Source organism: Amia ocellicauda, chromosome 21, assembly GCF_036373705.1.
Source record: "Amia ocellicauda isolate fAmiCal2 chromosome 21, fAmiCal2.hap1, whole genome shotgun sequence".
Lineage (NCBI taxonomy): Eukaryota > Metazoa > Chordata > Actinopteri > Amiiformes > Amiidae > Amia > Amia ocellicauda.
Window position 1 is genome coordinate 20165250 of NC_089870.1, and position 19558 is coordinate 20184807.

General features: G+C 47.7%; 1 protein-coding gene across 1 annotated transcript in view; it reads right to left on the reverse strand.

Annotated features, from left to right (window-relative positions):
* kcnh5b (potassium voltage-gated channel, subfamily H (eag-related), member 5b) overlaps window positions 1–19558 on the reverse strand; it is a 76530-nt gene that overhangs the window by 32904 nt on the left and 24068 nt on the right. Inside the window, exon 7 of the mRNA XM_066694419.1 lies at window positions 14937–15366. Coding sequence (XP_066550516.1) covers window positions 14937–15366 — 430 coding nt within the window. The remainder of the gene's footprint in view (window positions 1–14936; window positions 15367–19558) is intronic.

Here is a 19558-nt window from a genome sequence, read left to right on the forward strand (position 1 = left end):
AGTTCTGGGCTCCACACTTCAAGAAAGATATCGCTGCTCTAGAGGCAGTTCAGAGGAGAGCAACCAGACTTATTCCAGGTCTGAAGGGAATGTCCTACTGAGAGACTGAGGACCTGAACCTTTTCACCCTGGAACAGAGGAGACTACGTGGGGACTTGATTCAAGACATCGACCACATCAAACCAGAGGAGGTTTTCCAGATCAGCAGGGACACACGCACCCGGGACACAAATGGAAATTGGGCTTCAAGGCATTCGAGACAGAAAACAGGAGACACTTCTTCACACAGAGAGGCGTCACAATCTGAACAAACTCCCCAGCGATGTGGCTGAAGAGACAATTTGGGAACATTCAAAACCAGACTGGATAGGATCCTTGGATCATGATGGGGCGAATGACCTTCTGGCATTTGGAAACTTTTTCTTACTTTTGTGAGTCTCACAGGTCTTTCCTGTGGCGCCCCTGTGACTGTGCTCAAGCCAACATCGACTGCATTACAAGACTTCAATAATTCTGACCTGGGGCCATCGGCCAGCTATCCTGCCAAGGTCTGAACTACAGATGTCAGGGGGTGGGGAGGACCAGGGACCACACAAAATGACTAAAATACCACACTCAACTACCAGATAATTCTCCAGAGTTTTAGATCAGCCAGAAAAAAAAAATATATATATATATATATATATAAATTATTTTGTAAATCTGTGACATGTCCCTCTGGGCCCAGGTAGCACTTCCAAAGAGAGATATCGATTAGAGCTGCAAAGAAGTGTCCAGAAAGGTGACTATCGATTCACCGCACCATCCCCATGAGACCTGTAATAAACTTTCAAAGCACACACAACACATCGCGGGTATGAATATGCAGCGCTGGAATGAATGATTCATGCGTGGAGAGACACGGCTGTTTTCATGACTGTGGTCCTCCGAGATGCGGCCTGCTGGGAGTTACTCTTCTACGTTATGCAACTCTGATGTGGGAGACGGAGGCGCTCAAGATATTAATCAAATCAAATAAAAATGTTTAAATTCCCGTCAGAAGACTCCCAGCACAGATGGCGAGACAATGTGAAAGACAGTCTGGCCTGTTCGGCACATCACACAGACCTTTGCCACACAGATGTTGCTCAGGGGGTTAAAATCAACAACAGCAAAAAGGAAAAAAAAAAGGTTATCATGCAGTTAGTTTGAATATATCGGATTACAGCTCAGGCTTTTGCAGTTTTTCGTTTCATAAACCACATTAAATAGCAGCCCATGAAATGTGAAATAATTGGATGTTGCAGAAATACTTGCAAGAACGAGAGAACCAAAAAAATAGAAAATCTCCCTTTCATCTCCCTTTCATGCGAGATCTGTGCCGCGTTCCACAGCTGCTCGTGAGCCGCGAATGTTTCATACCCATGATGCAGTTCACACGCTTAGCAGGGAGGCTTTTAACCCCAATAACAGTCTGACCGGTGGCTTGACATACAGGTACGTTCAGCGGAAATTGTACCACTGCAGTGGAGAGCAGAGGTTAAACGTGCGAGTTAGATTACATCTGCTGTCTAGCCATCGGGTGCTGACCGCCTAACCGTGTCAAAGATTTAAAATCTAATAAGATTTAATCGTTTTTTTATTTACCTATCGCTATCAACGCACTCTGCACTCCAGCCACTCCAGAAGAGCGCCGTCCCAATGAGATTTAACCACAGAGTAAAGTGACGATCGGAGATGGGAAGGCTTGTCGGTTGTGTCTCAGCTGTGTTCCGTAATGCTCTGTGGAAATCTCCGGCAGTCCTGTGGCAGCGCCGTCTCTCTCCCTAATTGAAGTGGTATCTGAACTGCGTTCGGTGGTTGTTGACAGCAGCTCCTGCCCGAGTGACAGCAGACTCTGCTCTGGCTTTAATTGTCTTCTGGGGAAGTTAAGTGACTGCGGAGGAACAGGAGGGCGCCACTCCAAGCCCCCCCAAGTGGGCAGTGGCTCCCACGGGCTCCGAGAGGCACAAACAGCTGGGCTGGGCTCTCTCCCATTACAGTCTAGCCTGCAAAGATTTAGCTGTCACTATGGACAGACATTAAGACTCAGCTCTTCCTCATCCAAAGACCTTTCGATGAATGACATGAGACACCGCCCGGCTTTCTAACCAGCGCCTCCTGCCGTGTCTCCCGGCTTGAGTTCCAGCCCGACTCCCAGCCACTTAATTGGCCTGATTAGCTGACAAACTGGATGAATTAAAGACTTTGCTGCCGGCTACACAGGATGTGACTGGTGTTGTAGCTTGAATGAAAAGACAGTTTTAAGCTATGAACTGTAACAGACCTTTACACAGTGTTACACCCATATAATTGGGCAAAGAACTCAGTCAATGGAGTGCCTGAGAGCTCCTGCTGGAATGAAAGACAGGAGACACAGTCTTTCGGGAACTGGGTTTGGTTTTTGAGCCCGAAGTGGTCCAAATCCACAGCATGCAGGACCCACCGTGCTGCCGGTTCGACTTGTCCTGTCCTGAACTATGCGGTGAAGGACTGCCAATTCATTACATCCCAACGTGTGCATCAGTGCAATACGCATTTTTGACTGGTTCAGATCTCTCCTCAGATACACTCTTCTACGCACAAACTCAACGCAGCGCACAAGTCGTTTGTACAGAAACCCGCCTCTGACATTTTGAGCCATGGAACTCATTTCGCAGTGAAGTTTGCAACCTTTCAGAGTCAATTTACATAATTCGCCCCGTGTCCATTTTTAGCTTGTCAAACATTAAGGTGTCTATTTAAATATTTAATACGCAACAATCAGATCATTTAAACTATTTTCATGATGTTTATGTAAAACGAATCAACTCCTGCCCTTTCCATATTCTGAAAAAAATGACGAAGTTGGGGTTGCAGCCGCTTCCAAGTTTCCCTCACTAAGATGGCAGGCTGGTAAAATCCGCTTAACAACACGTCAACTGCTGTATGAATACCTAACCATCCTTTAACTGGGTGAGAACGGCCTCTTCAATGGCTGGTTAGCTGCTTTGAACCTGGGAACTCGGCCCTGGTATTCAAAGCTTTAATTTCCTCTCTTTGGCATATGATTAAACTGGGAAAACACCCTCGATACCTGTCCCACGGAAGTCAGCGTGAGGCAGAGAAAGACACTGACAGATGAACAGGGCTGATGAAACGTGGAGGGCTGAGCCAGCGATCTCTCAGTCTGCTTCTGTGACTTGAAGGCAAAAATCAGCAACAGACTCCTTGAAGCATATTGGCCAGGTGCGATGGGTGTTGTCTTGTTTTCTGTTTGTTGTTTTTCTGATGCAAGAAACAGACAGAGCCTACGTACAGCAGTTTTCTACCCGGTACCTGCCCGTGGCGCTGGGCAGGTCACCCATTACAGTCAAGCTAAGAAAACAGAGACATCAGCGGTCTTTCCGAGGGTGTTTATGGATCGAGATGACTAAGCGAGTGGCAGGAGTGGGAGTGGGGGAGGGTGGGCTACACAAAAGTGAAAGGATGACACTAATCCTGTTTATCTGCTTTACGCTAATTGGTTTTATCTTGCATGGAGCCAAACAAATCAGAATACCGGAATAAATTAGCACCGGGGCCAACGCTATAAAAATGATTCATCTCCTACATCAATCCTCGATGAACGCTGCAGCGTGTGACTGGGGTAATCCGTTTTTATTTATTGTTTGTTGTTGTTTTAAACCAGACTGTTATTGAGGGGCATAAACTTCGCCAATCTGTTCGCCGAGCCAGAGTCACACTATCATATCCCAGAGCAGGAGGCACGGGTTATAGTTATATATATGAAAAAATGTAGCAAATGTACCAAGAAAAATCCCCCGATGTTGTCTGCCAGATCCTAAAAGGAGCCAAGCTGTTACAATCTCGGTAAAACAGACTCCGCCACGTTTATAAATATCTCCAAGCGGCCAGTGAGAGCCCAGCATCGCGCACCCCCCCATCGCGGAGAGCATTAGTGCATTAGGGTGTTTTGCCAGCTAAATTACATTCAAATTTCAAGCTTGGCACAGCACGGCTATTTATAAAAGAAGTTGAAAGAAACAAACGCAAGGAAGGGGACTTTTAAGTATTCATCAGACTTCAAGACACCCACACGCAAAAAGGTTAAACTGGGACACGGGATTTGTTCAACAAAACAAAACGATTAATTTCCTCTGCTAGACACACAAACGAATCCACCCCCACTCTCCGGCCCCAATACACACAGTCCCTTCAGTGCACAAAGCCCCCCATAGTCACACTACTCATTATAATTTAACTACAAGGAAAACTACAAAAATATGACATTAGTATATTTGACACTGTGCTGCAATCCCCACAGGAAAGCCTTCTCTCGTCGTAGGGCTGTTTAAAATACGTGTCCAACCCCCACTTCCAACTATATTACGTACAGGAGAACTGTAATGATATGTTAATTTGTTAAACAATGCAAAGGCTGCTGTAATTAGTGGGGGGTTGAAAGATTTAATCTCCTGGTCTCTCGCTAATCCATGCGTCTATGCAACCTTACAGTGGAGGCGCGTGAAGAGCAATTTTAAGAGAACAGAGATTTATAATCACATTCGGCAAAGTCTTACGCTGCTCAAAGTCGGGAGACGAGATGACATTTTCAACCAGATGAGGGGGAAGGAGGTCTTAGGACGGACCAAGGGGGTGTCTGAGAGCAGGCAGCAGGAGGGATCTGTCTTGGTACGTCTGGTGAGAAGAGACAGATGTGTTTCCTAACCATCCAAGACGGAGTAGGACCAATTTATAAATAAATAAAGAATACATCAATTAATAAATAAAGCAAGGCACTTACACTGCCAACCTATGGTCAGTTGACTCACAGCTGACTCGAATTAAGCTGCACAACTTCATCCCCTCTCTGAGTCTGACATCAGCAGAAGGAGATCATGAACAGGAAGTGGTCCCATTGTTCTCCTGGTTGGGGGGGCTTCAGAGATTAAGCATCCACCTACGGATCGCTCTCACCTCATATCTGTTTGCTTAATTTCCTCCCCATGAGCGCATCACCTAATTAAATTAGCTCTCTCACCAGGAAACAAATTACTGCTGTATTTAGGCTGTGTCCGACCCAGGAAGGATGTTTATGCTAGAATGGGAACACGACCCGAATGAGTCAGTGGACGTCTTGGGAGCGATACATCACCAGGAACACAGCGTTCATCGTTCAATTGTTCTTCAGGTAAACACAGAGCGCTTGTACATACGAATCACGCGGACAGCGGATACCTGTCAGGCCCGTATCATACAGTAATGGAGCCGGTTCATCTCCAGAAACCCAGCCTTCACTGCCACATTGTCATCTTGCAGATTGTCATTGCCGAAGCCCTGCTCCTGTCTAGAAAACAGCCAACCCACCCACCCTGTGGTCTAAGTATAAAAATAATAATGAATAAGTCGATATTTTGGGATGTGGACCATCGCTGGCAGGATAGCAGCAGTTGCGGAGGATGAGTTCGATTGAATTGGATAACCTTGTTGGAATTCATATCATAAACAAACGGCAAGCCAACTGGAGGCAGCCAGCGGGAAACGAACCTGGATCATCCTGACAGTCTTGTGTCATTCAACGCAATGCAGGTGTGTGCCGTCCTAATCAGCTACAGGTGGAGTATTTAACAGCCCCCTGGAACCTCTGCGCCAGCAGCCTCAGTGCCCACCTTCCGAAGGGCCCCAATTCCAAAGGGCAGGGACTCTAGCTCTCCTCACAGGTGTTCCCCAAGGCTCCGTCCTGGGCCCCCTCCTGTTCTCTCTCTACACTCGCTCCCTGGACCCCCTCATCACATCCCATGGTTTCTCTTACCATTTTTATGCAGATGATGCCCAGATCTTCCCGTCTTTCCCCTCCTCTGACCCTCTCATCCCCTCTCGCATCTCTTCCCGTTTGTCTGCTATCTGCCTGGATGCACTCATACCACCTCAAGCTCAACCTCTCCAAATAGGATCTCCTGTTTTTCCCCCAGTCTTCCTCACCTTCTGCTGATCTCTCCATCTCAATCCCCTTGGAATCTATGACACTCTCACCTTCTTCTTCCGCTAAGAACCTAGGAGTCACCCTCGATCCTGCGCTCTCCTACAACCAGCACATCACCACGCTGACACGCACCTGCAGATTCTTCCTTAGCAACATATGCCGGATCCATCCCTTCCTCACCAACTACTCGACTAAGCTGCTCGTCCAGTCCCTGGTCCTCTCCCGCCTGGACTACTGCAACTCCCTCCTGGCCGGCCTGCCTGCAACTACTACCCGCTGCTCCAGCTCATCCAGAACTCTGCGGCTCGTCTGGTATTCTCTCTGCCACGATTCGCACACGCTACTCCGCTCCCTCCACTGGCTCCCGATACCGGCACACATTCAGTTCCAGACACTGACCCTGACCTACTGCTGTCTCAACCACACTGCACCAAGCTACCTTCAGACACTCGTCTCCCCATACATACATCCCCTCCAGAGCACTGCGCTCTCCTAGTGCCAGAAGACTAACTCTGCCTCCTCTCCACTCTCCTTCCTCCAGAGCCGCTCCTTCTCATCCCTGGCCCCTAAGTGGTGGACCGACCTTCCTACTGAAGTCAAAACAGCAGTCCCTGATCTCCTTCCGGCGATTACTCGAGACACATCTTTTCAGACTGTACCTGTAATTTAGTCTTTCATTCTCCTATAAAATTGCACTTATACAACATTTTGTCATACTCTTGCCTTTGCATTAGTAGCACTTGTCTTGTTTATTTTGATTTCCCCTATGCTCCTCTCCCTTAGTTCTTAACTTTGACTTAACATCTTGTCTGCACTTATCACCTTTTACAATCTAGGATGTAAGACCTTATATATTGTTTACTGTATATCTCGATTACACTTGTGTAAATTCTAAATTCCAAAATGTTCAAATGTATTATGCCTGAACTGCACTGTATTATTATTGTATTGTACTGTATTGCACTGTATTATTGCACTTTGTGTTGCTCTGATATTTTGAAAGTCACCCTGGACAAGGGCATCTTCTAATAAATAAATAAATAATAATCAGCCAATCCCACGCTAAAGGAGAAGGAGCTAAAAGAGCTAGGCTCCTACTGGAGGACCGGGGAGTTAGTTGCATTATAAGTACAATTTCTGTCAGGCATTTATAAATGGATTAGAAGGCAATGGACAATGTCTCTCTCTAGGGACGAATCATTCTTTTAATAAAGTCTGAGAAGATCTCATTGATTGAAACAATGGGAGTGAATGTTTTACACCACTACTGTATTTATGGAAAGTCTCATTGTCTCCCAAAACAAAGCAGTGAATTGCTTGAAGGTAAGCCAGCCCCCTGTGAAACACTGAAGATAAACCAATGCATTCCTAGGTAGCTGGAGGAGGGGAGAACTGGAATACTGGATACGGCTACTTACAACATTTACAGATCAGTATAATCATTCCAGGTCGATTATTCTGCACACCTCGAAGAGTCTTTGATGAAAGTGTGGTGCCGGTGCTTCTGTCTTCCTCGTTCACGGACTCAGAGATCAAAGGGCTGTCGCTGTGCCATGTGGCTGTGCCATGTGGCAGTGCTGTGTTGCTGTGCCGTGTTGCTGAGCGATGTGTCCATCCATGTTTCACTTTCCTCCTCGGGGCCACAGAGAGACAAGGTAGCAGGATTCATTTCCCAAGACTAGGGCTGTACAGTCCCCTCATCCACAGTTCCACCTCAGTCCCAGAGTGAAATGTCATCTCTAGCATCTCAGCTGGTCCATAGTCCCGGGACCGGTCAATACCGGCACACTGAGCTCAGGAGACTGAACGCAGCTTGACGCACCAGGCTCTGCTAAACGCCGGTCCGCCGAGCCCGTGCTGTTTTTTTAAATTGTTGTTCAAACAGTGACAGCAGTTTGATTCTTTAAATTTCTTCACAGGCAGCAATTTCCATGATATCTTTTATCACTGCAGACGAGCACACCCACTCACCCTGCCGGAGCCCGCGCTCGTCTCCGCCGCCTGTGTAGATGAGTGGCCCCATTAATCAAGAATAGAGGATTCTGACAGAGTGAGAGAAACGCGTGGGAAAAGGACAGGGTGCCCTTTAAAGTGAACGCAGTCTCAAGGAAGAATGGCTTCTTTTATCTCTCTGTGCAGACTGCGTTATCAAAAACCCGCTGAATTACACATCATAGCATTATTGTGTGTGCTGGTTGTAATTAAAACAAACAAAACCCACAACAATATAGCAAGTATTTAAGTCTGTAAACCGTAAACACTGTGGCTGAGAGTGGCTTTGGATTCTCTTAAAATAAACACACCATGAAGGCAATCCTACTCGTCTGGGTTAAAATGAGTTTCTGAAACAACAAATCAGTAAGAAAGGCTCTGTCCGCCCGAATGGCCTCTTAAAGTGTCGTCATGAAAGATTTCCGGGCCTCTCTGTGGCTCTGCTGCCTCGTCTCTCCTTTTGGGAGGAACAGGTGTTGGCGTGGGTCGCCGGTAAATGATGTATGGATATATTCCATTAAGGTTGCAGCGCAGGCAGGGTGCTGAAACCTCCACACAGCCCAGAGACACAGCCGCTGGCTTTGAACACTGTTAAAAGGCTTCAGTGTGAATATTCTCCAGGAGCCGAACACGTAGCCTCCCTCCTTCCTGTCACATTAAAGTTAATTATTTAAGTACTGCTTTACAGCTTTCTTCTTCCTCCACTGTATCTTCGTCTAAGGCCCACATTGTGTTTTTTTAATATAGCTCTCTATAGAAAACTCAGCAGTTTGATACTGATGGCCCAGTAAAGACTGAACAGGTCATTAAACAATGAAGAGACGCCTTTTCTTTTCCCCAGGTGCAATCGATACTCTCTCCTGTCTCCGGTCTGTCACCTGATTCCTGTGGGTAATGAGACCGTGCCGGAGAAAGGCCAGAAAGAAAGCAGTTCTCAAATAAAAGTGGTCCTGACATTCAGTTGCTAAAATAAAACAATACATTCGATTGTAACGATTACCTTCCTTTAACTCACTATGACTAGTAACAATAATACAAAATTTAATGATGATCGTAATCACCTTCCTCATTAGATCGTTCTCCTTGGTCAGGGATATTCTGATATTCTAATACTCTCAACTCTGACAGTCATCTCATTACAGCATTGGACCCATACCAGAATGACCCTGTTGCTCAAGCTCTGTTTCAAGTATCGCACAAGAGGGGGAAAAGCCGTCCCTGTGTTCTGTGGAGAGAACGGATCAGTGCCACGGTGCTCTCGGCTCTGAACCTGCTCCTCGACAGCCGAGCGGTCTCTGCTGATGGCTACGAAACGCTCTTGTCCTTATTCGGCGTTTCTGTCTTCAGGATCTCTACGCCCTGGTACGGCGCAGCTCCAGATCGATAGCTCGAGGTAATGGGGGAGATCTACAACTCCGGTTCATTAATCCACTTGCATAGTAGGAATAATTACGGCCTCCTGTCACTCGGCAAATGAAACATCATAATTAAGGGCTCTCTCGAACGTTTACAGGAGCCGGAAAGACGGAGGTGATTTCCGAATCGAACAGAAGTTGAATTCAGGACAGTCGGCATTTCTAATGGCACTGCGGTATTGTGAACTTCTTTCTGCATTATCTGAAAATGTGTGATTGCGGCGCTCCGAGGGTACACGAGGGGATGCATTAATATAGTTTAATTGCAGAGTAAAAAGAATCGCCAAGCAAGACCAATCGCAGTCATCCATTACTCCGATTTGTTGGCATCACTGAAAAATTATACAAACCTATCAAATGTATTTACTATAAATATCTTTGTTTGTTTTAAGTGCCGTGAGGGGAAGCATAAGTGCGCTTCTTCACATCCCCCTCATTAGGATTCAGCAAAATGGAACTGAAGTGCTTCGCTTAAATCAAACACGCGGTAATTAAGCCTTTAATAATGCGCATTTGTTTCCATACAAGTGGCTCGGACTGAAAGCTCGCACTCGACAGCCAGGGCAGCTATTCATACGCTGACAGAGCACAATTCTCACTCTCCGCCAATTCTGTAGAGAGCAAAACGGCGTTGACTGCCATCAGCGGTCCAGCTCTGAGATTTACGCATTGGAAATTCGGGATGTTGTGTACAAAGTGGCCACATGGGCAGGGAGAAGACAGGTTGCACACAGGTGACCCGAGAGGAGCACAGAGGTCTGTCTGGAGGACGGGGTCCATGTGAACAGGGATACAGACCATCCTTCAACCGTACTCTGCAAAAGACTGGAAATCATTGAATATTCGCTAGTTCAACAGGTGGTGCGTTTTGGTAAATCACGTCATTCTCAGGTCTTTTGGAAACACAGCCACACGAAACAGCCGGCACCCATCGATGTCCAGATTCCCCTTAAATGACCAAGTCACTGCACTCGCTCAGTTAACCAAAATCAACATGTGTCTTCAGAAACAGGTGATTCATGGGCGAGCGACGATACTGGATTGGCGCTCTGCAGGGCCGGGGACTGGGCCCCAGTGCCCCGTGTGTACAACCGAACTCGCAATGAGCCGCGTCGCTCCGAGGGCAGGACGGCGACTGCAGGTGGAACAGCCTGACTCAGAGCCGCCGGCGCCGCCACGGTGATTCAGAGACCGAGGCATCGAGAGCGATAAAAGCGGGGCTGGGGAAAATCAGTTTGGCTGCTTGAGAACGAGAGCGAGGGTGATTTAAAAATAACCTACTCTACACACACCTACTTTCTGTATCATTGCCTACTTTGTGCTGCCAAATGCATTAGTCAGGGCTGGGCTGCAGTGCCCGTCTCCCGAGCTCCTCCTTCCAATCCATCTGGCAGAGCCGTGAAGCGGGAACGTTGCCGCTCGGGATAGACCCGTGGTACCACAGTCACTGACATGCCCACAGATTCAGGGTTCACACATGACGTCTGGAATGAAGGTCCAACCATTTTTTAAACATATTATTATTATTTTAAACTCCTTAAGCTGAGGACACAATCCTCCACATGACAACTGAGTTAGAAACCACAGCCGGCTTTTGCGTGAGAGACTCGCTCCTCATGCAACACTGCACTTGTTCGGGTAACACTCTTGTCAAACCACACAGAAACATTTCGGTACGGCGCTCGATGCGCCCGGTTATGTAACGCAGGCAGGCAGGGGGGGCTGAGCCATGCTGCGATCTCTGGATTCTCATAACTTTCTAGACGCTGCACCGTTGCAACCCAGGGCTACTAAAATGCAGCAGCTCAGCTCTGCAGCCACCCCAGACACTCCCAAAGAAAAAGAAAAACTAAACAAGAAAAGACTGAGTTCAGGTGCCGCTTGGTGAAACCTGCCATTGTAACAGTGTTGGACATCAAGGTTGTGTAATCCAGGTGTTGAAATGATGTGCTAGTGTCTGACACCTAGTTTGACATCTTCAAAGCCTGATCATCCCTCGAATTGAGAGGGGAAAGCCAAGCTAACAAAAAAGGTGTCATAGGAAACAGACCGGCTAAAGTATCCATTTGTGACACCCTTTACTTTTGCTATTTTTGCGCATCCTCCACACTTTTTACACGTGTGTACATTTTCCTCAAGGAATTATGCGAGGAAATGTTGCCGTTCTCTTTTCAAAACTGATTATGGTTCAGTACCTTCGCTCGGGCCCTGGTATGTACAATAAAGATGCCAGGAGGGATCAAACTATTTGTTTGCGAGTACCGGGGTGTTTTTTTGGCACGACACTGTAAACAACTCGCTGCGCTAAACTCAGTGCGTTACATCACTTCTCCAGTGAGTCACCGGGCTTAGCCCTGAGAACGCAGGGATGTAGCCGTTTCAGAGGTTCAGTGTCATGCACAGGGCACCGGCATCCATTATTGTGCGTTTGTTCTCAGTTCAGATGTAATTGCTCATTGGGGGTGTTCAGATGCTTGTCTGAGATGTGGTGCTAAGAACTATTGTTCAAATCCATTACGACACTACCCTGTTGAATTCAGCGATATCAAATTATAAATAGTTATTATCAAAACCCACAATTAATAAACTGTTACAAAAGGAACCCACACAAAATGTTACAATCCCAATGCATGTACAGAAAATGACTCTTCTCCCAGTGCGCCTCACTTTGAACCATTTCTCTCAGATTTGGCATCACGTGACGGGACTCGGAAACACATGCCTGGAAATCAAAGCATACGAGGGAGCGCACACTACAGGAACGACTTGCTAAGGAAAAAAAAAACAAGCTGTGCGCCAGGAGAGCAGATGCTACAGCAAGATGCTCATTTCTCAGATCTAGGAAAAGGGAATATTCAAACGGGCGCCATTCAGAGCCCAGAGAGATGGAGACAACACACAGGACATGGGAATGACAAGCCCGAAGATTAAAAGGTAGACTAGACAACTAGGGAGACTATTTGAGACAGGGATAGATCACAGGGCAAAAGGCACACACTCAGTCATGGCACAGGGGGATGTTTTGAAGACGACACAAGCTCAGCTGGGTTCTCTTTTCTAAACTATATCCAAAACAGCAGCCAAAGAACAGACACGACCGATGGAGCTCAACGCAGGAATGGTCACTGATGAAAAAGTTACATTTACAAATGTATTTTTGTGTGTTTGTGGTGTTTGAGCAGCCTTCTGGTTTTGCTCCGTCTGTTTAACTGGAAACTCGCCGATGAGGGGAAACTGTTCAGGCAGCTGAAGAGACGCACAGCATCCCGCACTTGCTTGAACACTTTCCACAGGCCGGGTGGCTCAGCGTCCACAGCTGTTCGAGACCTGCGGAGGATTCCTCTTCACGTTTTCGCCACAGGGCCAGAGTCTAGAGCCAAATACATGGGGCCGATGGTGCCACGAATCTACTTAACTGGGAATGGCAGAAAAAAAAATAGATACGGCACATTTTAAAACCTGCGCGGCTAATTCTATTTACGTCTGAAATAGTAACTCGGGGGTTTGGCTCAGGATTGCTGGCATCTCTGTAGTGTCAACAGGCATCAGGAACAGTCCTGGACACAAACACCTGCGGATAAATCCAAGCTGTGCCATGCGGACAGCGCCGGTATGGTTTGCGGTGCGCCAGATCCAGTGTGCTTTCGGGTACCGCAGCGGCGAGCGCCATGTTTGTATTGCGCGGTTCACAGTTGCTATGGAAAATACCATCCGATCCTCCCGTCTAAGGGCCATCCTTGTAGGTACACATTTGTATTTAGATTAAAAATTAATCCTTGGAAGTAAGCAGGAGTGTTTCACTGGACAACCGCCAAAAAAGCTCTGCGGATTGTGGTCGGCGGAGAGGCACAATGTGTTTTCCAGGGGCAAACAGGCATTACGTAAAAGTATTTGTAGATAAAGCGTGTTTATTATTAACAACACCAGACGGGTCTCCACCAGAGAGGACCAGAGAGGAAGGGGGGATTCACGCACACACGGCACTTCTGTAGTGTAACGTGTTTGGGAGCGCTGGGGTAGCTGTAGGGCTCACTTTCTTAAACACAAAACAGAACCAAAAACATCACACAACCGGCCTGTAGCTATGCATTGAGACTTGTTATACGATCAATGATCTACTCTTGGTATGTCTTTCAAATAATTCAAAGAAAGAGATTCAACTCAAAAGGCAATTAAATGGATTCAAAAGTCGTTGTGAAGACATGTCCTGAAGTCAACGACACCTGACAGCCCACTGACCCGTTTCTTTGGCCATGACTCCGCCATGCTTTGGCCGTAAGACTGAACTGCACTGGTCAAATGAGAGTCTGTACAGATGGGGGCAACATGACTGAGAATAAATAAGAAGCTGTCAGAGGAACTGAGCTCTGCGGGGCAACACAGGAGCAAAACCCCGCGCTGCCATTGCTTCAGCTTTCAGATTGACAACATCTCTACCGACAGACCTGGACAGACAGGAATATCACCCAGCAAACTCAGTATTGCCACCTTTAGTAGTACAAGAGGCTTTAATTGTATTGTTACACAATGACGGGGAATGATAAAAACAGTCTCTAATGATACAAATAAAGAAGAAGGGACCCGTCACTAGATCTCCTCCTATTGATTCACTCCACTCCACACAAACCTGTCCCTGCGAGGCTTTCAACCGAGCAGCAGTGGGGGAGCTTTTAATTGGCCCATTTCCTGCTGCTGGGGGAACCAGGGGCGATTTAACAAGGCTTTGCCGATCAATTATTCTGCGGGACGCTGTGGGTTATAGCTCGGCTCAGCCAGTACTTGGTGGGCATAACTACGAGTGCATCAGATGCGACGCTCAGCCCTGTCACTGCCTCTCGTCCCCCGCTTCACCTGAGAATGTCTTCAGAGGGAAGACAGTCCTTTCTGTAACACAGGCACACCTCAATAACAATGACAACTGCCCCAACACGGCACGCCATGAGGTAAGGGCAAACACAAGCCCATATCAGTGCTGATATATGGGACACAATAAGTTTAACAATCAATCAGTCCCCTTATTTAACCAGGTGAGTCAACAGAGGCTTGGGTTTGGGCTTATATTGTCCATCTTGTCAACACATAAAATGTATAACTTGAAATAAATGTGAAGTTTCTAGATCAACTGTCAAAGTGAGAAAACATGCCATGAATTCAAATTGTTTTGCCGACATTAAACACGGTCGGGAAAAGGTGACCTGCAGGAGCTCCTGTCTTTATCGCCTGATACACAAGATCCCTGCCTCTCAGAGATGACACCTGTGAGGTCCTCACACATGGGAGCCACATCTGTTGTACCTTTCTCACGCAAAGATAGACAGATACATAAGTAAGTAACAATGAAAGAGTCACGTCTCCTGTACGTATATCTATGAATCTATGAGTGCAGGGGCAAGTTGGAGTGAATCATAAGTGTGGGTTCCAAACTGGGGGGTTAAAGACATTCAAATAAAATAAAAAAGCCATTATAAAAGGCACACACACATACGCACGCACACACGGCAGCCATCACGTTCCAAGCAGCAAAACGCAAGAGATCAAATACTTACAACCAACCATCATCATCGCCACGGAGAAGATCTTCTCCCCGTCGGTGGTGGGCGCGATGTTCCCAAACCCAATGGTGGTCAGGCTGGTCATCGTGAAGTACAGAGACGAGATGTACAGGGTGTCCTTGGTGGGCCCGCCCTCCCACTGGCCCGAGCCACTGGCATTGTAGCGGTATGGCGAGCCGATGCTCACGGCCAGCTGGTAGAGCCAGCTGTCTGTCTTGATGGTGTTGGTGAGCTCGTCGATCACCTCGTAGTCCCCGATGCTGTACCAGATGCAGGCCAGCCAGTGGGCCACCAGCCCGAACACGCAGACGAGCAGCACCAGCACCGCCGCGCCGTACTCCAGATAGTGGTCCAGTTTCCTGGCCACGCGACCCAGCCGGAGCAGACGCACCACCTTGAGGGAGCTGAAGAGGCTGCTGATGCCCTGCAGGACAGAGAAGAGCCAAGCGGAGACACAATCACAGAGCGGCCTTCAAATCTAGGTTTCACCGCAGCGGACCCGGACCTGCTGTGCGAACAGAGTCCTCTGCATCAGTATCTGTGTGTCCAATCTTGCTAGAAGACCAGGCCAGACCAGAATGATAGCGTTTGTGTTTGCACGACTTCCAGTTTGGTTTGGCATTGCCTAAACATCATTCCCTCTGTCTGTGGATGCAACATTCAGTGTTCGCTGTTCGAATGGTTATAATATACGTTCATCCAGATCTGTACCGCAACACTTTTAATATATTGCACGGAAGGATATTCAGAGTATTTTCTTGACATCGCAGTCAATTTCCTCACCTCATACAATAGAGAGCAGAGATATATGCGCTTAATATGCACCCTGCAGACTCACACTGACAGGGGCTGGTTTGCATAAATGCTTTTATATGGACTGCTGGCTCTGCAGGTTGCGTTTGAACACTTCATTTAGAGCCTTTTTGTGTGTGCTCTCAAATGGACTCCAAAGTGGGCGAGCTGATTGAGATCGACTCTAAGGATGCCATCACACCATACATCATGTAAACCGTGAACCCGGTGATTTATTTCGCCGCTGTGCCGCACGGCAGATGATAGTATGCACTTATTCATATATTATGTCAACCTGTGAGTAGAAACACAATTTGTAACGGTGTTGTTTTGCCGGCAAATGCATTCATACCCAGCCTGTGAGAAGCCCCAAAACCTATTTATAACAATAAAGCCCCGGCACAGTGACATCGATACACTCTGCCACTTCTCCCTGCCAGGATTCCCGGAAGACAGGAGGGGTGACCTTGGCCGTAGGTAATCCACCGAGGGGAGTGCGCCACCGACGTCCAAGTCCGGTCAGTGAGATGAATTCTAGGACGGTTACAGGGAGATGGGAATGCCCTGTGGTTCTCCCTTCCACGAGGTGGTGTGGAGGGAAATTATGAATCTGGAGTCCGTCAGTAAAGAGAGATCAAATACAGCGCGCTGCGAAGTTATTAAACTGATTAAACGAGAATTAAATGGGTTGGAGGACTGCAACACAGCTCTCTCTCTCTCTCTCTCTCTCTCTCTCTCTCCCTCTCTCCACCTCTCCCCCTCTCCTCTCTACTCTCCCTCTCTCGCTCTCTCCTCTCTTCCCCCCACCTCTCCCTCCTCTCTCTTTCTCTCTGTTGACCAAACCAGTAATCAATAGCGTCTCAGTCGACCTAAATTCCACTTACACTGAAACAGTCAGCACCTTCTCTGGTACTTTTCTCAAGACCCGGCAATCATTTGAAATGGAAAAGGAAGACCTGTTAATGGTTGAGTGGCACAGAACAGGAAGTGATGAAAGTGGGTAAGGACGAAACGAAGGGCGCCAAGCGAGTCTCCACATCCACCGAGGCGGAGTCCACAGGGCCCCCCCCACCCCGCGGCGCATCAACTACACAACTAAACCTGTCTTGTCAGGTGGCTGCTTTTAAGTGCATCGGGGTCCTGCTAGCCTGAGGACATCTAAGGGTCCTCCTGCAACTCAGGGCTGTGAAATTAGCAGGAAGGATCTCAGAGACCAGCCAGGCCTGAATAATTCATCGGTTATAGATTCTGTCGGCCCCGATGCCTTTTTGCCTCACCTCTGTCTCTTTTATCTGTAGCCTTTCATGTCTTTGAGATCGACAGCGGCTCTCTGTTGTTCAGTCCTATTGACTCGTCTCTCTGGGACGCCTGGCGGTGGGCGTCTGACCCAGCAGTGCCAGCGGGAGGGTTACCTCGGATATGAAGCATCCACTGAGTGACCCTGGGACTACATCTCCCGAACGCCCACTCCCCAAGCCAGAGCTGATTTTGATCCATTTCGTTAAGAAGTTATCGGATTTACTGCACAAGCGTCATGTGAATGTGAGGCAGGGAAAGCAGTCGATAGCAGGAAAGAGAAAGATAAAAAAATCTGCTCTCCTCAAGGTTTCACAGTCTCGGACCCTTGTCTCTACCCCTGCAGGAAAGTACACAACATTGTCTTAAACCATTGTGTGAGAAGGATTGCTCCGTGGGATGCAGCAGCAGGATTTGCCTTCGTACTGCAGCTGCAGAATGCATCTTAAAATAAAAAGTGTGTGGTGATGCAAGCTCGTATCTACACACACACACACACACAAGCACCCTCCCACCCCCTCCAAAAACACACACACTTCGCACGCACACACCGCAGCACGCTGGTTCTTTGGCCCCGCATTAGCTCGAGCTATGCACCAGCGCATTACTAAGCTGAGAGGGGTAATTATATTGTCAAGCTCTAATAATCTCCTCCCTACCGCACATCGGGAATAATCACACAAAGTTATAATCTCTCAGCATTCAATTATCCGCATTGTGCCGGCTCTTCCAGCCGAGCCCCGTATGGTCAGACTCTCCCGCCGTGGCAGTTGGACGGACACAGAACCAGAACCGCACTGCTCCGGTACGGCCCGCGGGCTTGGTTTCTCCCGGTTTGGACGAGGAAGCCGAGGACAGCGCTCAGAGACACTGGAAGCCATAGGTTGCGGTGTTTGAAGAGGAGTCAATTAATTAACATTTCAATTAATTCACCAACACCAATTATATGCACACACACACACACACACACACACACTCTTGTAGTCAGATATGTTACATCGCAGCTGAAATTAGAGCAGTGTTTAAAAATAACACACACAAAAAACACGCAATGCATACATCTAATTAGCATTTCAACCCTCATTAGGCTATTGCTTTTTAATTATTTTTCTGTCGTCTGGTCCTTGACACCCTTGTTATTGTACGGCTGCTGATAGGAGCCTATTGTACCGGGTTTAGCTACTGGATCGGGAACAAAGCGAGATCAAACAAAGGGATATTGCTAATGGGCAATTAAAGAGAGCAACACAATGCAAGACACCAGGAGGTGCATCTCACACAAGCAGGGAAGCAGCCAGGCTGATTCGACAGTGTGAGTGCCTGGAAAATAATCCTGAGATTGTCTGAAGGCTTGTTTTTAATATTTCCCCTCTTTATGTATGTAAGTATGTATTTCATGTATGTTTTCTTGTGTGCTGGAGTTCCACGCGCCTTCCCAACAACACAGAGGTCCCCACACACATTTCACATAACATGTCTAGTGTTTCATAAGCTAGCCGTTCACCGCAGTGAGGGGGGGCGGGGGGTTGCTGACATGCACCTTCTGTGTCTGTTTTAGTTCGTCGATCGTTTTTTAATAATTAGGACAACAAGGTGTGGCAGAGACCTCTGTCACCAGCCTTCAATGTCCACACCCCGAGTTCTCCTTTGAAGGGATTCTGGGAAGGATTTTTTTTTTTTTTATGCTTATTTCCCCCCTGAGCTTAATTTTTCTTCTGCAAAGCGGCCCAACGGGGCTTTCAGATCATCTAGTTTTATATTCAAATTACACTTTTCTGCTCCCACTGAGTAATGTCGGTAGCAACGAACTCATCAAGAGATCAACACACACACATCTGTCTCTCTCTCTCTCTGTTATATATATATATGGTGTTGCGGAAATTAATGAACACGGCTAATGCCGAGCAGAACGCTGTTATTAACTTTGTCATCTATAATTCAGAATTAACTGAATAAAGATTACTCTTATGCAATAACGACGTTAATAACGCATGGGCTCAAGACCCCGGAAAGCTGGGCGTGGGACTGACTTCACTCACTGTAAATTGCAACACTCACAGCTGACACTGAACACTAATCGCTGACGGGAACGCGGTCCCTGCGCTCCCCCGTCACCCCCTAGACGGTGCACTCGGCACGCATGCCAAGTGTGACATGATGTTGTCGTGTCCATTCCTAATAAAGCCGACCTGCTCACCGCGCCGCACGCGTACCACGCCTGTCTCCTGACGAGCTGTCAAGGTTGCTTCGATGTGACACCTGCTCCCATCTCCCCGCCGAGGCCGCGGTCCGCAGCGGCACCGGAGACAAGATTCACCTCACAGCCCATGAGCAGCGAGGTAGCCAGACAGACAGGTGTCAGCGGGTCAGCGATGCCGGCCCACCCCTGGGACACAGCCGGTTTAATTTGCTCAGTGCTGCGGTTATAAGATCCACAGGTCTGGCGTTTGCCGGCTTCCCAAACCAGACACTGACAGTTGGGCGACAGTGCATCAAAATGTGAAGGCTTGTTTAATTGTGTGTAGCTG